General features: G+C 38.3%; 1 protein-coding gene across 2 annotated transcripts in view; it reads right to left on the bottom strand.

Annotated features, from left to right (window-relative positions):
• CNTNAP4 (contactin associated protein family member 4) overlaps positions 1-16,300 on the bottom strand; it is a 265,641-nt gene that overhangs the window by 211,712 nt on the left and 37,629 nt on the right. For both annotated transcript variants that reach the window (XR_007474456.1, XM_004280676.3), the window contains exon 2: positions 15,831-15,941. Coding sequence is in view for 1 of the 2 variants with exons in the window: in XM_004280676.3 (XP_004280724.2) it covers positions 15,831-15,941 (111 nt within the window). In the remaining variant the exon portion in view is untranslated. The remainder of the gene's footprint in view (positions 1-15,830; positions 15,942-16,300) is intronic.

Consider the following 16,300-nt stretch of genomic DNA (forward strand, 5'->3'; position numbering starts at 1 on the left):
TCAGGTATCTTCAAGCGGTTAACACTTTCTAGCTGGTTTACTTCTTTATAGAAAGGCAGCTAACTGTTATGGGCTGAGCGCGTCTCCACGCCTACCTCCCAAATTCATACACTGAAGCCATACACCGCAATGTGATGGTATTTGGGACCTTGCAGAGGTGGTTAGGTTTAGATTAGGTCTTTAGAGTGGGACCCCCCTGATGGATTAGTGACCTTATAAGAAAAGGAAGACAGATCTTTCTCTCCCTCCCCACATGCAAACACCAAGGAAAGGCCACGTGAGCACACGGCAGGAAAGAGGCTGCCGCGAGTCAGGACAGCCTCTCGCCAGGAACAGAATCTGCTGACACCCTGATCTTGGGCTTTCCAGCCTCCAAAACTGTAAGAAAAAAATGCCTGTTGTTTAAGCCACCTCGTTTGTTGTATTTTATTATAATGTCTAAAGCTAGGGTTTAGACTAGAGTTCAAACACTAGCTTTTCTAAATTATTCACACAGCCAGCCACCTTGCTAGCCACCTTGCCAGTTCCTTTAACGGGAGGTAAGACAAAGCCTTAGGTAAAGTTTTATCAACCAGAGTTTCCTGGGAGACCAGGCTATGTGTGGGACTTCACTTCAAGTTGCTTTCTTCCCCTTGCTAATCCGGCTTCTTATACTCCCTCTCTGTCTTCTCCTGGGAACCATCCCCTAATAAACCTTTAGCACCACAATTGTTGGTCCAGGGTGTGCTTTTGGGAGAACTCAACCCAACACATCACCCAACTGCATACTCACTGTTTATTTTCACTGTACCTACATGTGAAATTTTCCTCCTCAACAGAATGAAAAATATTAGATATACACAAAGAAGTGTAACCTATATATTAATGATAATTTTAAATTTTATGAATGTATTTTAACTGACTAAATTTAAGTTCCTGTATCAATTTCAATAGGTTCATATTTATAACTTGAATTCCTATATTTTATAACAGTTAAAGACATTTCCTAAGCCAGGCACATTCTGTGTCTTCTAGTTTGAGAGGACTTAGAAGGACAGTCTGCCTTAAGATTCTCCCCTTCCTCTTGAAAAGCCATCAATGTCACTCACTCACATGCTTTGAAAATCTCCATTATTAGAGTGAGTCAAAAGGAAAAGAGATGGTGCCTATAGAATATTATAAATAAAAAGAGTACATTGTCATACAATTTAGGGATCCCCAAATTCAACCCCATACTTTTACAGGAAAGGAAAAAAAGAGAGGAAATGTCTTTTCCCCAAGACCACCCACAATTTAGTATTATAACCTAGGTTTTGTGATTCCAAAACCAGCATTTTTTATCGCTATAAATTACTTAGGATCAGCTACATGGCACACTCACTGGGCTTACATTATCAAACTGATTTAGAGCTGAAGAAAGCATGGTACAGGGCAGACAAAGACAACAAAGGGTAAGACTGAGGGAGTAGCAAGAAGAGATCAGAAGAGAGTAGAACATGTTCTTAAGGAAGAGGGCCCAGAAGGGAGAGCTACATCCAAAGTAAGAGAGAACCAAACATTCAGGAGGACAATCGCCTCTGGCATTAAATCAAATGAACTGATAGAAGAATAGAAGTGATTCTATATTAATCCCAGAAGTGAGAGCAAACTCTCCTATACTTTAATGAATAGAGTACAAGGGCTTCCCTAGTGGCGCAGTGGTTGAGAGTCCGCCTGCCGATGCAGGGGACACGGGTTCGTTCCCGGGTCTGGGAGGATCCCACATGCTGCAGGGCAGCTGGGCCCGTGAGCCATGGCTGCTGAGCCTGCGCGTCCGGAGCCTGTGCTCCGCAATGGGAGAGGCCACAGCAGTGAGAAGCCCGCGTACCACCAAAAAAAAAAAAAAAAAAAAAAAAAGTCTCTTTTTATGGTCTATTGGCCATTTCAGAACTTTGGAAATGTAATGGTCAATTCATTAGAAAGAAACATCTAAGTCGTTGGTGATAGATATGGGCTAATACTTATTTGTAGTTGATTAATACTGGGATTCCAAAATTTTGAGATCCCTGATTTAACTCATTCATTAGAATTATAATGCTGTTAAATCCAATTACTACAAAAAAATTGCTGAGGATCCAAAAACAGTCAGATGATTCTGAACTGTGAGCTTTCTTTGAATATTATCCTTTGTATGGTCAGGGCCCTGACTTGTGTATTTTAGACTTCATTTACATAGGAAACTTACATTTACTATTGGGCTGTAAAATTTTTTGACTTGTATACTGAACTGTGAAAGTGCATCTATATTATGGACATTGATTGAGAAAGTTACTTTCACAGTAAATGCACCATTTAAATATGGTGATCTTCATCATATGAAAGGCATAAATCCTGCTGGATTTCATTTGCCTGGCAAGATATACAAATATTTGGAAAGTAAAATCTATTTTCTTTAATAGGAAGGGAAGGAAGACTTCCTTGCTCTTTTGAAAGGAAAATTGATTTTTGTCTATTCTGCTTATTAAATATTTTACCAATTTATTAATTATTGTAACAAATGTCTGCCCTTAATATATAAAATTCTTGTGCAGAGTAATTAAAAACTAAAGATAAATGCTCAAAAAAAAAAATTCTTTGACCCTGCTTTGCTCTATAATTAATCAAGAATAAAAAGACTCTTTTACCAGAGTTATGAGGATGCCTGAATTTTGAGATTACCTTTGTATAAATCAAAGTATATATTTGGCCTGTGAGGTTTGCTAAAGTGGGGTTAATTGGCAGGACACACTCTGAAACTGTTTAACGTTCTCTTGGGACCTTGCTTTTGTAATTTTTGTGGTTACACCACAGTGCCGTGATCATTTTCAATAAAGCCAAAACCACTTCAGTATTATCCCTATTCTTCCAAAAGAAAGCTAGAGAATTAAAGCATAGAGATTAAGTATTTCTTCCGTCTTTAAAAAAGTAAGAGACAAATGTAAAATAGATAGCTAGTGGGAAGCAGCCGCATAGCACAGGGAGATCAGCTCGATGCTTTGTGACCACCTAGAGGGGTGGGATAGGGAGGGTGGGAGGGAGACGCAAGAGGGAGGAGATATGGGGATATATGTATACATATAGCTGATTCACTTTGTTATACAGCAGAAACTAACACAACATTGTAAAGCAATTATACTCCAATAAAGATGTTAAAAAATAAATTTAAAAAAATTACTTCCTACTTAAATAAATGAATTTAAAAACGTCTTCCTAAAAATAAATTAATTTAAAAAAAAAGTAAGGTAGTAATGATTTAAACCCAGGAATGGTGAATTGATCCAGATAAGCCTAACACCAAAGTGTTCGCTCTTCACCTAAAATGTCATGATCCACTGGAGAGAGTACAAAGGAGAGAAGCAGAGCAGGTTAACTAAGGTTCAAGTGTGCTGGAGAAGCTCGCGTCCTGTGGCTACGGGGGTGACTCCCAGGGATCTGACTATTCAGGAATTTTTGTCAGGTCTAAGTGCTCTCATCCTAACATTAAGAACTGTAATCTCCTAATCTCAGAGATCAATTAGGGCAAGACAGAAAAATAGGGCAAAGCTAATACAAAGTCGGGTACTTACAGCCTGACTCAGCATGCAGGTGTGGGACCCTTGCAATTCAGGTAATTATTCAGGCCGAGAGCTTACTCAGGCACATCGCATCCTGGATGTGATGGGAAGCAGTTGATATGGAAGCAAATAAACTGTTGGCATCTTTTGTTCTCTAGCCAACTCTATAAAAACAGGCGGTCACCAAGGCAGTCAATTCTCCACACTCAGTTCGTGAGGCTCACCTGCCCCGTTTCTGGTCCTGGGGACCATCAGGTACATTTCAGACCTACACCCACCATGCCAATGAGGCTCTCCTTTTCTGAGGCCTGAGTTTTTTCAGTCCTGTGCAAAATTCATCTCTTATTCTTTTCCTCATAAAGTACTGGTTATCAAATACATTAATTTTATCATTTTAAATGTGATAATTATAAACGATTATATGCAATATGTTTAATGGCAAGAAACATTTACCTCATCTATCCTCTTAAGCACTGACATGCACCATGAATACCTTTGGGATTTATCTCTGGGATTTTAATTTAAGCATAATAGTTACATGCAAAGAAGCACAATGATTTAGGGCAGTAAAAATTGCCAAATAGGACTTCCCTGGTGGCTCAGTGGTTAAGAATCCACCTGCCAATGCAGGGTACATGGGTTCAAGCCCTGGTCGGGGAAGATCCCACATGCCATGGAGCAACAAAGCCCGTGCACCATAACTACTGAGCCTGTGCTCTAGAGCCCGCAAGCCACAACTACTGAGCCCGTATGCCACAATTGCCAAGTCCACGTGCCGCAACTACTGAAGCCCGCGCGCCTAGAGCCGGTGCTCCAAAACAAGAGAAGCCACCGCAGTGAGAAGCCAGTGCAGTGCTCACTGCAACTAGAGAAAGCCCACGCGCAGCAACGAAGACCCAACAAAGCCAAAAAAGGAGAAAAAAATCACCAAATAATTCTGTATAGAATGTGATAATTTTCCTCACTAGAAGTACATCCAGAATGAGAGTTCTCCCTGTCAAGTAACTAAATATTTCTGATATTTCATTTCTATTCTGATTTCTCTACAGATAGATGCTTGATTTTAACAGCAAACCCTATAGGCATGAGGAAAGCATTGCTTTATAAGCATTTAGAGTAGAAGGGCTTAGCTGTGGATAAATAAAATAGACAATGGGAAAATATAGATATATATTCCACTTTTTAGCAAAAGAGGAAATATTTTGATCTTACAGAATAGAGGAGAGAAAACTCACAGTATTGGTCACTTATGGAAGCAACCTGCTATATAATTAAACACATATACATATATATGTTTACATTCACACATACAAATATTTTGTTTTTGCTGTGTACCACCATTTTATTTACTGCGTTATACAAGCACATCAGTTTGCAATAACCCATTTCCAAGGTTTCCCAAGTACATGAAAATAAAAAAACATCCATTTGGATTATAATGCAACTTCAGGAACAGTTCTACATATATGGCTTCTTATATTCTGTCCTGAGAACACACTTGGCCCATCAGATGGCACACTAGAACCTGTCTGAACTGTACACTGATAATGGCAACGATTTAAGATGCCGAATGTAATTCAAACTACACTGAAACTGCAAAACTGGGACTAATATACAAGGGCAGAGAGATTTAATTCCATTACAAAGCTGGTATTAGTAGCAATTGGTTTTTGTTTGTTTGTGGGGTTTACAGTTAATTTTGGGTCACACGTCTCCGAGCTATGAAATCTGTCAGGTTCAAATTGAGATGCATCTTCCCAGTGCAAAAAAAGTACAAAAGAAGTCACTTACTCAGTGGCACTTGTACTAGCTTCCCAGGGCTGCTACAACAAAGTGTCACTAACTGCACAGCTTAATAGCATTTACTCTCTCACAGTTTTGGAGGTTAGAAGTCCAAAACTGAGGTGTCAGCAAGGCCATGCTCCCTTTGTGGGCTTTAGAGAAAAATTCTCCCCCTGGTGCTTGCTGGCAATATTTGACATTTCTTGGTTTGTAGCTATATCATTTCAATTTCTGCTTCCATCTTCTCATGGACTTCTTCCCTCTGTCTCCTCTGTCTCTGTGTCTCTGTGTACCTCTTTCCCCTTAGAAGGACACCAGTCACTGGATTTAGGGCCCAGCCTAATCCATTATTACCTCATCCTGATTATACCTGCATAGACCCTAGATCTAAACAAGGTCACATTCTCAGGTACTAGGTGTTAAGAATTAAATATATTGTTTAGGGGGACACAATTCAACTCACAGAAGTCTACCCTTTGCTCCCCCCAAAATTCATATCATCATGCAAAACACATTCACCCCATCCCAACATCCCCAAAAGTTTTAACCCATTCTAGCATCAACTCTAAGTCCAAAATCTCATCTAAATACAATCAACACAAGAAATCCTAAATCTTATCTTCCAAACCATCTAAATTAGACTTAAGTGAGACTCTGGGTATGGTACATCCTGAGGAAAACCTCCATCTGTGGACTGTGAAACTAGAAAACAAATTATCTGCTTTCAAAATACAATAATGGGACAGTCATAGGATAGACATTCCCATTACCAAAGGGAGAAACTGAAAGGAATAAAGGGGTCATGGGTCCAAAGCAAGTCTGAAACCCAGCAGAGCAAATTCCACTAAGTCTCAAGGCCCGAGTATAATCCTCTGTGGCTTGATGCTCTGCCCCCTGGTCCTGCAGAGGCCCCGCTGGCCCCAGACTCAGGACCCATGGAGACCTTGCTGGCCTAGCTTCCGTCTCTTTCAGTCTAGGCAAGTAGTGTTTCTGCTAGGATAAAATTCTCAAAAACTGCCCCCTATGCAACTGACAGAAGCATGTCCTCCACAGATCTTTCTGGATAACCCCATCTGTATTCCAGGGTTCAGGTGAGATGATGGACTGCATTCATGAGTCACACTCCTAATCTCTTTAGCAAAATGAGCCCACATCTTTGATGTTCTCTCTAGAGCATTTTTTGCAGTATAGATAGGCTGAGAAATTTCCAACTCATCAAATTCTGGTTCCTTTTTGCTTAACAGCTCCTTCCTCCATTTATTCCTTTTCTCCGGTGTTTTACTATAAGCTGCAAGGAGAAACCAGGGCACATCTTCCATATGTTGCTTGGAAACATTCTGAGGTAAATATCAAGTTCATCACTTACAAATTCTCCTTTCCACCCAACACTAGAACACAACTCATTCCACTTTCCCACCACTTTATTACCAGGATTGCCTTCCCTCCAGTGTCTCATAATATGACCCTCTTTTCTTTTGGAGAGCTCTCCAGAAGCACTTTATCCTCCACATTTCCACCAACAGCAGTCTCTTCCAGGCAATCTAGGATTTTTCTATCACACACCTGAAAATTCTTCCAACCTCTGCCCATTATTCAATTCCAAAGCCACTTCCATATTTTTAAACATTTGTTTCAGTAGCACTAAACTCACAGTTCCAAAATCTATATTAGTTTCCTATGGTGGCTGTAACGAAGTATCCCAAACTGGCTTAAAGTAACAGAAATCTATTCCCTCACTGTTCTGGAGACCCAAAGTCCAAAATCAAGGTGTCACCAGTCACGCATCCTCTAAAAGATCCTTCTTTGCCTCTTCCCAGCTTCTGGTGGTTACTGGCAAACCTTGGAATTCCTTGGCTTGTAGCTACATTACTTGAATTTCTGCTTCTGTCTTCACCTGGCCTTCTTCTCTCTGTCTTCTCTGTTCCTGTGTCTCCAAATCTCATTCTCCTTATAAGGCCTTATCTGGAGCCCACCCTAATCCAATATGACCTTATCTTAACTTGATCACATCTGCAAAGACTCTAGGGCTAAATAAGGTCACATTCATAGGTATCAGGGTTAAGATGTGAATGTATCCTTTTGAAGGACACATTTCAACCCACAATGGAATTAAGTGACAAAATTAAATTAATATACCTCAAAAAAAGTAAATTTTCTTCTTCCCTACTGGTAGAAATGGACATTTAACTGTAGTCTTTTTCTGATTTCCTTTCCCCATTACAGGGCCTAGTCATTATCACAGTGTTACCCAGGGCACTTCTTATCTCATAGATGGAAAGCAGTGGGTTGTTGAGCTTGATTCCTCATTTCTTGCTTTTCTGTTCTTTGGCTCTAAGTTTTCCAGATTCCATAGCAAAAAGGTAACCCTATCTGTGTTTCTAGGATACTAGGATCTTTATTGCTGATTCAGTTTATTTATACATGACCCGCTGACTTAGCTGAACACCCTTCCATAGCCTGAATTAAATACCACAAGGAATGTCGGCATACTAGTATAATATACAGCCTTTAATAAATCATTCAAAGTCTGATATTCTCTTGTGAACACTTCATGTAATTAATAGGTAAAAAAAGAAAAACTAAAAAGAAAAATGTAATCAAGCAGGTTGACAACCAGCAAAAGATAATTAAAACGATCCTGTTGTGTTTCTCCATTTCATTAACATGCAAATGAGATTCATGAAGTTTAATACTGTGTTTCACCAACAGCCATAGAAATGAATTAAGAATGAAAATGAGTCCTACTGATAGAGACTCCTGATGAGTATATAAATTAATGAAAAATATGATTTGATCAAATCAATAACATATTATATATATATATATAGAGAGAGAGAGAGAGAGAGAGATTTATTGAACCTCAACAAATGAAAATAAAGATAAATAGTTACATTAAATTTTGTATCTCTTTTGATGGGCCAAATCCTATGAAACCTTATTATAACTCAAATGGAGTGGTGGTAAATGCCAAACTCTGCTTTACTTTAAAAAGAAAGATGAGATAGAAACTTCATTCTAAGGTCAGTGTTGTGATGACAGCATTCCTATGGAAAGAACCATTGGTTCAGGATCTGGAATGACCCCCACAGGGCTAGGAAATCCCATTTGCCTGTGGTAAGGGATTCAGAATTGAAAATAGGAAGAGATGGTCCAATGTGACAATAACTTTCACTATAAGGCAAATAAATGTAACAGAAGAGAATTATCTACACAAATATATTCAAAGCCCACAAAATTCTCCATTTGATACAAGGATCTCAGTTATTACTCTCCAATGATATTCTCACACTAAGAAACACAAAGTTATGGCAATAATACCTAATTTAAAAAAAAGAAACACACATAGAGGAATGTATCAAATAATATCAGATAAAATTTTTTAAATAAACCCATGCTACAGAGTTAGATATTTATAACATGGACCATATGGCAAAACACACACACACACACACACACACAATCTATTTGTTATGTCCAATGTTCAATGTACTCAAACATTAAACAACAGGACAAAGGATAAGATCAAGGAGTAAAATTAGAAGAAGTAGCTGCAGCATGTGCGAAGGGAATAATAAATGAGTGAATCAAGGTTTTAATAATATATGTCAGTGTCTTTTTTTATGGTTGTTAAAAATATTTTCTTTGTTAGTATAGCCAATCCTCTTTCCATAGAATGCATGAGCAGATGGGTTTTGCCTTAGCATATTATAGAAAGGGATAATAACGATACTTTGTCTTGAAGTGCAGAGAGTTTTGAAATTCTCTTATATCTATAGCAAGTTGCCATTTAATTATCTGCACTTTTCTTTAAACATAACTCAAGCAATCAAACACAACCTACCTAAGAGATGGTCAACAATACGAACTGAGTATTCCTAAAGGAGCACGAAAGCTTATTAACTTCCCATTCCTCAACAGGAGAGAAAGTCATGTCATTCATTTTGAGAATTAACTAAACTTAGGGATGATTACTGTTAAATAACTAGCAACTTTTAAAGTCGCTTCTTGCAAACTTCCTTGCTTATCTTGAAATAGAGGGCCAATTAAATTTTCATGGCTACTGTATACATAATGATTGTATATTGTTGTAGAAAAGTATATTTTAGGATCAAGATGGCAGAGTAGGAAGACCCTGAACTCACCTCCTCCCACACGCACACCACAATAACAACTACTTAGAAAGTAACTGTCAGGGCTTCCCTGGTGGTGCAGTGGTTAAGAATCCGCCTGCCAATGCAGGAGACATGGGTTCGAGCCTGGATCTGGGAAGATCCAACAAGCCGCGGAGCAACTAAGCCCGTGCGCCACAACTACTGAGCCTGCGCTCTAGAGCCCGCGAGCCACAACTACTGAAGCCTGTGTGCCTAGAGCCTGTGCTCTGCAACAAGAGAAGCCACCACAATGAGAAGCCTGTGCACCACAACGAAGAGTAGCCCTCACTTGCCGCAACTAGAGAAACCCCGCACGCAGCAATGAAGACCCAATGCAGCTAAAAATAAATAAATTTATTAAAGAAAAGAAAGTAACTATTTATGAGAACAACCTGAAGATAAGAAAAGGTTTTCCACAACTAAAATATAAAGAAAAAGCCACAACAAGACAGGTAGAAGGGACAGAGATGGAGTCTAGTCAGTAACCCCAGCACAGGATCAGTGACCCACAAACATGAGGGAAATCATAGCAACAGAGGTCCTCCATGAGGGGCATGGTGTTCAAGCCACACATAGGGCTCCCAGCCCAGGGATCCTGCACAGGGAAAAAGAAGCTCCAGAAGTCAACCTTTGAAAACCAGCAGGGCATATGTTTGGAAGAGCCAGAGGGCATTGGAAAACAGAGACTCCACTCTTAAAGGGTGTGCAGAAAATCTCACATACTCCAAGTCCCAGTGTAGAGGCAGTAGTTTGAAAGGCACCTGAGTCAGACTCACTTAATGCCCGTGGAGAGCCTCCCAGAGAGACAGGAGGCAGCTGAGACTCCCCTGGGTAATGAGACACTGGTGGTGGCCATTTTTGGAATCTCCTTCTACTGAGCTGACACCAGCACTGGCATGTGTCATTCCGGAATCCTCTCTCTAGCCTATTAGTGCCAGGAGCTGACAACACCCACCAGTGGGCCCACAACAGCCATGCACCACCAGGTCACAGAGCCAGCCAGGTTGGGGGTTAGCCCCACCTGCCAGCCCGCCCACAGTAGTGGGCCCTGCCATAACAAAAGGGTACATGCAGCCCACACAGGGGACACCCCTGGAGCATCTAGCTCTGATGGTCAGAGGGGAGTGTGCTGCTGGCCCAGAGGGCATCTCCTATGGAAGACCACTTCAAAAAGACTGGGAGATGTAATGGAACTACCTAATACATAGAAATAAACACAGAGAATTAGGGAAAATGAAGAGACAAAGAAATCTGTTCCAAATGAAAGAACAAGACAAAACCTCAGGAAAAGAACTAAATGAAACAGAGATAAGTAATCTACCCAATAAAGAATTCAAGATAATGATCATAAAGATGTTCACCAATCTTGGGAAAATGGATGAACAGAGTGAGAACTTCGACAAGAGTTAGAAAAATTAAAAAGAAATAAGAGCTGGAGAATAAAACAACTGAAGTAAAAAATACACTAGAGGGTATCAACGGTAGATTAAATGATACAGAAGAATGGATCAGTTATCTGGAAGACAGAGTAGTGGAAATCAAGCAGACTGAACAGGAAAAAAAAAAAGTTTTTAATAAAGGTAATTAAGGGACCTCTGAGACAACACCAAGCATAGGAACATTCACATTATAGGGTCCCAGAGGAAGAAAAGAGAGAAAAAGGACCAGAGAATTTTTGGAATAAATAACACCCAGAAACTTCCCTAACCTGGGGAAGAAAACAGACATCCAGGTCCAGGAAGCACAGAGTCCCAAACAAGATGAACCCAAAGAGGTCCACACCAAGACACATTATAACTAAAATGGGAAAATTAAAGATTAAAGTGAGAATCTTAAAAGTAGCAAGAGAAGAGCAACTAGAAGGGAACTCCCGTAAGACTATCAGCTGACTTTTCAGCAGAAACTTTGCAGGTCAGAAGGGAGTGCATGACGTATTCAACGTAATGAAAGGAAAAAAACCTACAACCAAGGGACTTCCTTGGCAGTCCACTGGTTAAGACTTTGCCTTCCAATGCATGGGGTGCGGGTTCGATCCCTGATAGGGGAGCTAAGATCCCACATGCCTCACAGCCAAAAAACATAAAACAGAAGCAATATTGTAACAAATTCAATAAAGACTTTAAAAATGGTCCACATCAAAAAATCTTAAAACAAAACAAAAACCCTACAACCAAGAATACCCTAGCCAGCAAGGTTATCATTCAGATTTGAAGGACAAGTAGAGTTTGACAGAGACGCAAAAGCTAAGAGTTCAGCACCACTACACTGGCCTTATAAGAAATGTTAAAGGGACTTCTAAGAAGAAAAGAAAAAGCCATAACTAGAAATAAGAAAATTACAAAAGGAAAAAATCTCACTGGTAAAGGTAAACATATAGTAAAGGTAGTGGATCAACCACTTATAAAGCTAGTAGGAAAGTTACAAGACAAAAGTAGTAAAATCATCTGTATCTACAATAAGTATTTAAGGGATACACAAAATAAAAAGATACAAAACATGATGTCAAAAACATAAAATGTGGTGGAGGGACTAAAAACATAGAGTTATTAGAATGTGTTCGAGCTTAAGAGATCATCAAATTAAAATAGATACCTATATATAATAAATAATTATATATGAACCTCATAGAACCACAAACCAAAAACCTATAACACATATACACAAAAAAAGGAAAAAAAATCCAAATATAACATTAAAGACAATCATCATATCAGAAGGGAAGAGAACAAGAAAAGAAGAAAGAACAGAGAAGAACTACAAATATAACCAGAAAACAATTAACAAAATGGCAATAAGTACATTCCTATCAATAATTACTTTAAATGTAAATGGACTAAATGCTCCAGTCAAAAGACATACAGTAGCTGAATAGATTTAAAAAAAAAACAAACCCATATATATGCTGCCTACAAAAGACTCCTTGCAAATCTAAAGACACTCACAGATTAAAAGTGAGGTGACGGAAAAAGAAATTCCATGCAAATGGAAACAAATAGAAAGCTGAGTTAGCAGTAATTATATCAGACAAAACAGACTTTAAAACAAAGACTGTGGGCTTCCCTGGTGGCGCAGTGGTTGAGAGTCTGCCTGCCGATGCAGGGGACACGGGTTCGTGCCCCAGTCCAGGAAGATCCCACATGCCATGGAGCGGCTAGGCCCGTGAGCCATGGCCGCTGAGCCTGCGCGTCTGGAGCCTGTGCTCTGCAACGGGAGAGGCCACAACAGTGAGAGGCCCGTGTACCACCAAAAAAAAAAAAGATTGTAATGAGACACAAAGAAGGACATTACAAAATGCTAAAGGGATCAACCCAACAAAGACATAACACTTGTAAATATATATGCACCCAACATAGGAGCACATCAATATATAAAGCAAATATTAACAAGCATAAAGGGAGATATTGACAGTAATACAATAACAGTAAAGGACTTTAACACTCCACTTATGCCAATGGACTGATCATCCAAATGGAAACACTGACCTTAAATGACACATTAGACCAGATGGATTGATATATACAGCATATCTCATCCCAGAATAACAGAATATACATTATCTTCAAGTGCACATGGAACATTCTCCAAGACAGATCACAAGCTAGGCCACAAGAAAAAGTCTCAGTAAATTTAAGAAAACTGACACCATATCAAGCATCTTTTCTGACCATATGAGCATGAGACTAGAAATTAACTACAAGAAAAAAAACTAGAAAAAACATAAACACTGGAGTCTAAACAATATGCTACCAAACCACCAATGGGTCATTGAAGAAATCAAAGAGGAAATTTAAAAATACCCTGAGAAAAATGAAAATGGAAATCCATGGCAATACAGGCCTACCTCAGTAAACAAGAAAAATGTCAAATAGACAATCTGAACTTACACATAAAGGAAATAGAAAAAGAAGAAAAGAGTCCAAAGTTAGCAGAAGGAAATAATAAAGAGCAGAGCAGTAATTAAAACAAACAAAAAAAGAAACCAAGAAAAAAAAAGACCAATGAAAAAAAGAACTGAGTTTTTTGACAAGATAAACAAAATTGATAAACTCTAGCTAGACTCACCAAGAAAAAAAGAGAGAACCAAATAAATAAAATCAGAAACGAAAGAGGGAAAGTTACAACCAACACCACAGAAATACACAGGATCATAAGAGATCACCACAAATAATTATACAACAACAAATTGTATAGCATAGAAAAAAATGGATAAATTTCTAGAAACGTACCATCTTTAAGAATGAATCAGGAAGAAACAGAAAATCTGAACAGACCAATTACTAGTAATGAAATTGAATCAGTAGTCAAAAAACTCCCAACAAACAAAAGTCCAGGACTAGACAGCTTCACAGGTGAATTCCACCAAATATTTAAAGAAGAGTTAACATCTATCATTCTCAAACTATTCCAAAACATTGAAGAGGAAGGAATACTTCGAAACTCAGTCTAAAAGGCCAGCATCGCCATGATACCAAAACTAGACAAGGACACCACACACACACACACAAAATTATGGGCCAATATCACTGATGAACATGGATGCAAAAATCAAAATATACAATGCATTAAAAATGATCATATGCCATGATCAAGTGGGATTTATCCTAAGGATGCAAAAATGGCTCAATACCTGCAAATCAATCGATGTGATAAACCACGTTATATGGTCAATTAATGTACAACAAGGAAGGCAAGAATATACAATGGGGAAAAGACAGCCTCTGCAATAAATGGTGTTGGAAAAATCAGACTACATGCAAAAGAATCAAACTGGACTACTTTCTCACACCATATACAAAAATAAACTCAAAATGGATTAAGTACTTCAATGTAAGATCTGAAACCATAAAACTTCTAGAACAAAACATAGGCAGTATGCCCTTTGATATTGGTCTTAGCAATATATTTTTGGATCTCTCTCCTCAAGCAAGAGAAACAAAACCAAAAATAAACAAATGATACCTAATCAAACTAAAAAGCTTCTGCACAGTGAAGAAAACCATCAACAAAACAAACAGGTAGCCTACTGAATGGGAGAAGATATCTGCAAGTGACATATTCGAATAGGGTTTAATATCCAAAATATACAAAGAACTCATACAGCTCAATATCATAAAAACAACCAATTCAATTTAAAAATTGGCAGAGGACCTGAATAGACAGTTTCTCAAAGAATACATAGAAATGGCCACCAGACACCTGAAAACAGGCTCAACACCACTCATCACCAGGGAAATGCACATCAAAACCACAATGAGATGTATCTCACACCTGTCAGAACGGCTATCATCCAAAAGGCAAGAAATAACAACTGTCTGCAAGGATGTAGAGAAAGAGGAACCCTGGTGCACTGTTGGTGGGATTAATTGGTGCAGCCGCTATGGAAAACAGTATGGAGGTTACTCAAAAAATTAAAAACAGAAATACTATAAGGTCCAGCAATTTCACTTCTGGGTATTTACCCCAAGAAAATAAAAACACTAATTCAAAAAGATATATGCACTCCTATGTTCACTGCAGCATTATTTACAATAGCCAGGGTATGGAAGCAACTTAAGTGTCCTCTGTAGATGAATGGATGAAGAAGATGTGGTATATACATATACAGTGGAATGTTTATTTTTCATTAAAAAAATAAAATCTTGCCATTTGTGACAACTTTCATGGATCTAGAGGGTATTATGCTAAGTGAAATAAGTCAGAGAAAGACAAACCCGTATGATTGCACTTATATCTGGAATCTAAAAAACAAACAAAACAAAATGAAATTAGATACAGAGAACAAAGAGGTGGTTATCAGAGGAGGAGGGTTGAGCGGATGAGTAAAACAGGTGAAGGGAATTAGGAGGTACAAACCTCCAGTTATAAGATAAATAAGTCATGGGATGTAATATACAGCATAAGGAATATGGTTAATAATACCGTAATATCTTTATATGGTTACTAGACATAACATGGTGATCACTTCACAGTGTATTTAAATGTCAAACCAATACATTGTACACCTAAAACTAAAATTATACAGTATATCAACTATATTTCAATTAAAAAATTAAAAAATTCTAAAGAAAAGTTTATTTTATAAGATACATTAAAAAAAATCGCCAGATTTAGGGAATTCAATTCTTTGGGCACTAAAATGATGATACAAGATCTCAGAACAGGTGCATCCCTTTGCCATTCTAGAGCCAATCCTAAATGTCATGAACATCCCATCAGTTTCTGCCATTTGCTTATTAAGAAATTTATTACCTTTTACAATATATCACTTACAATGATTTTACTAAAGGAGAATGGAAGATGAATGAGATTCGTCATGAACCAATCAGAGCAGAAAAAGCAGACTTACCATCTCTTCGATTTAGCCTTGCAAATCCAGGACCATAGCTGCTAGAGAGCTCGGATGAACTGCTGAATGATGCCTGAGACAAGGCAGACACCAGAGGGTCATCACAATCGTCTGCCAAAAGGAAAAATTCCACATTCAGTTAGTAATGTGCTGACAGCTTACTTGGATTCAACAGATAAAACAAATAAACAAAACAAAACAAAACAATAAATCTAGGATCTCTAACAACATGCCCACTGCTTATATATAGTGTAAGTTCAATAAGAGAAAAAGAATTTAAAGACAAGAGCATATGGAAATGAAGAAGGAAAACTTCGTGGAAATTACAAAACAGTATCTTGAGATAGAAACGGTTTACTTAAAGTCAGAAAGAAAAAGACAAATACTGTATGCTAACACATATATATGGAATTTAAGGAAAAAAAAATGTCATGAAGAACCTAGGGGTAAGGCAGGAATAAAGACGCAAA

Source organism: Orcinus orca, chromosome 20, assembly GCF_937001465.1.
Source record: "Orcinus orca chromosome 20, mOrcOrc1.1, whole genome shotgun sequence".
NCBI classification, from domain to species: domain Eukaryota; kingdom Metazoa; phylum Chordata; class Mammalia; order Artiodactyla; family Delphinidae; genus Orcinus; species Orcinus orca.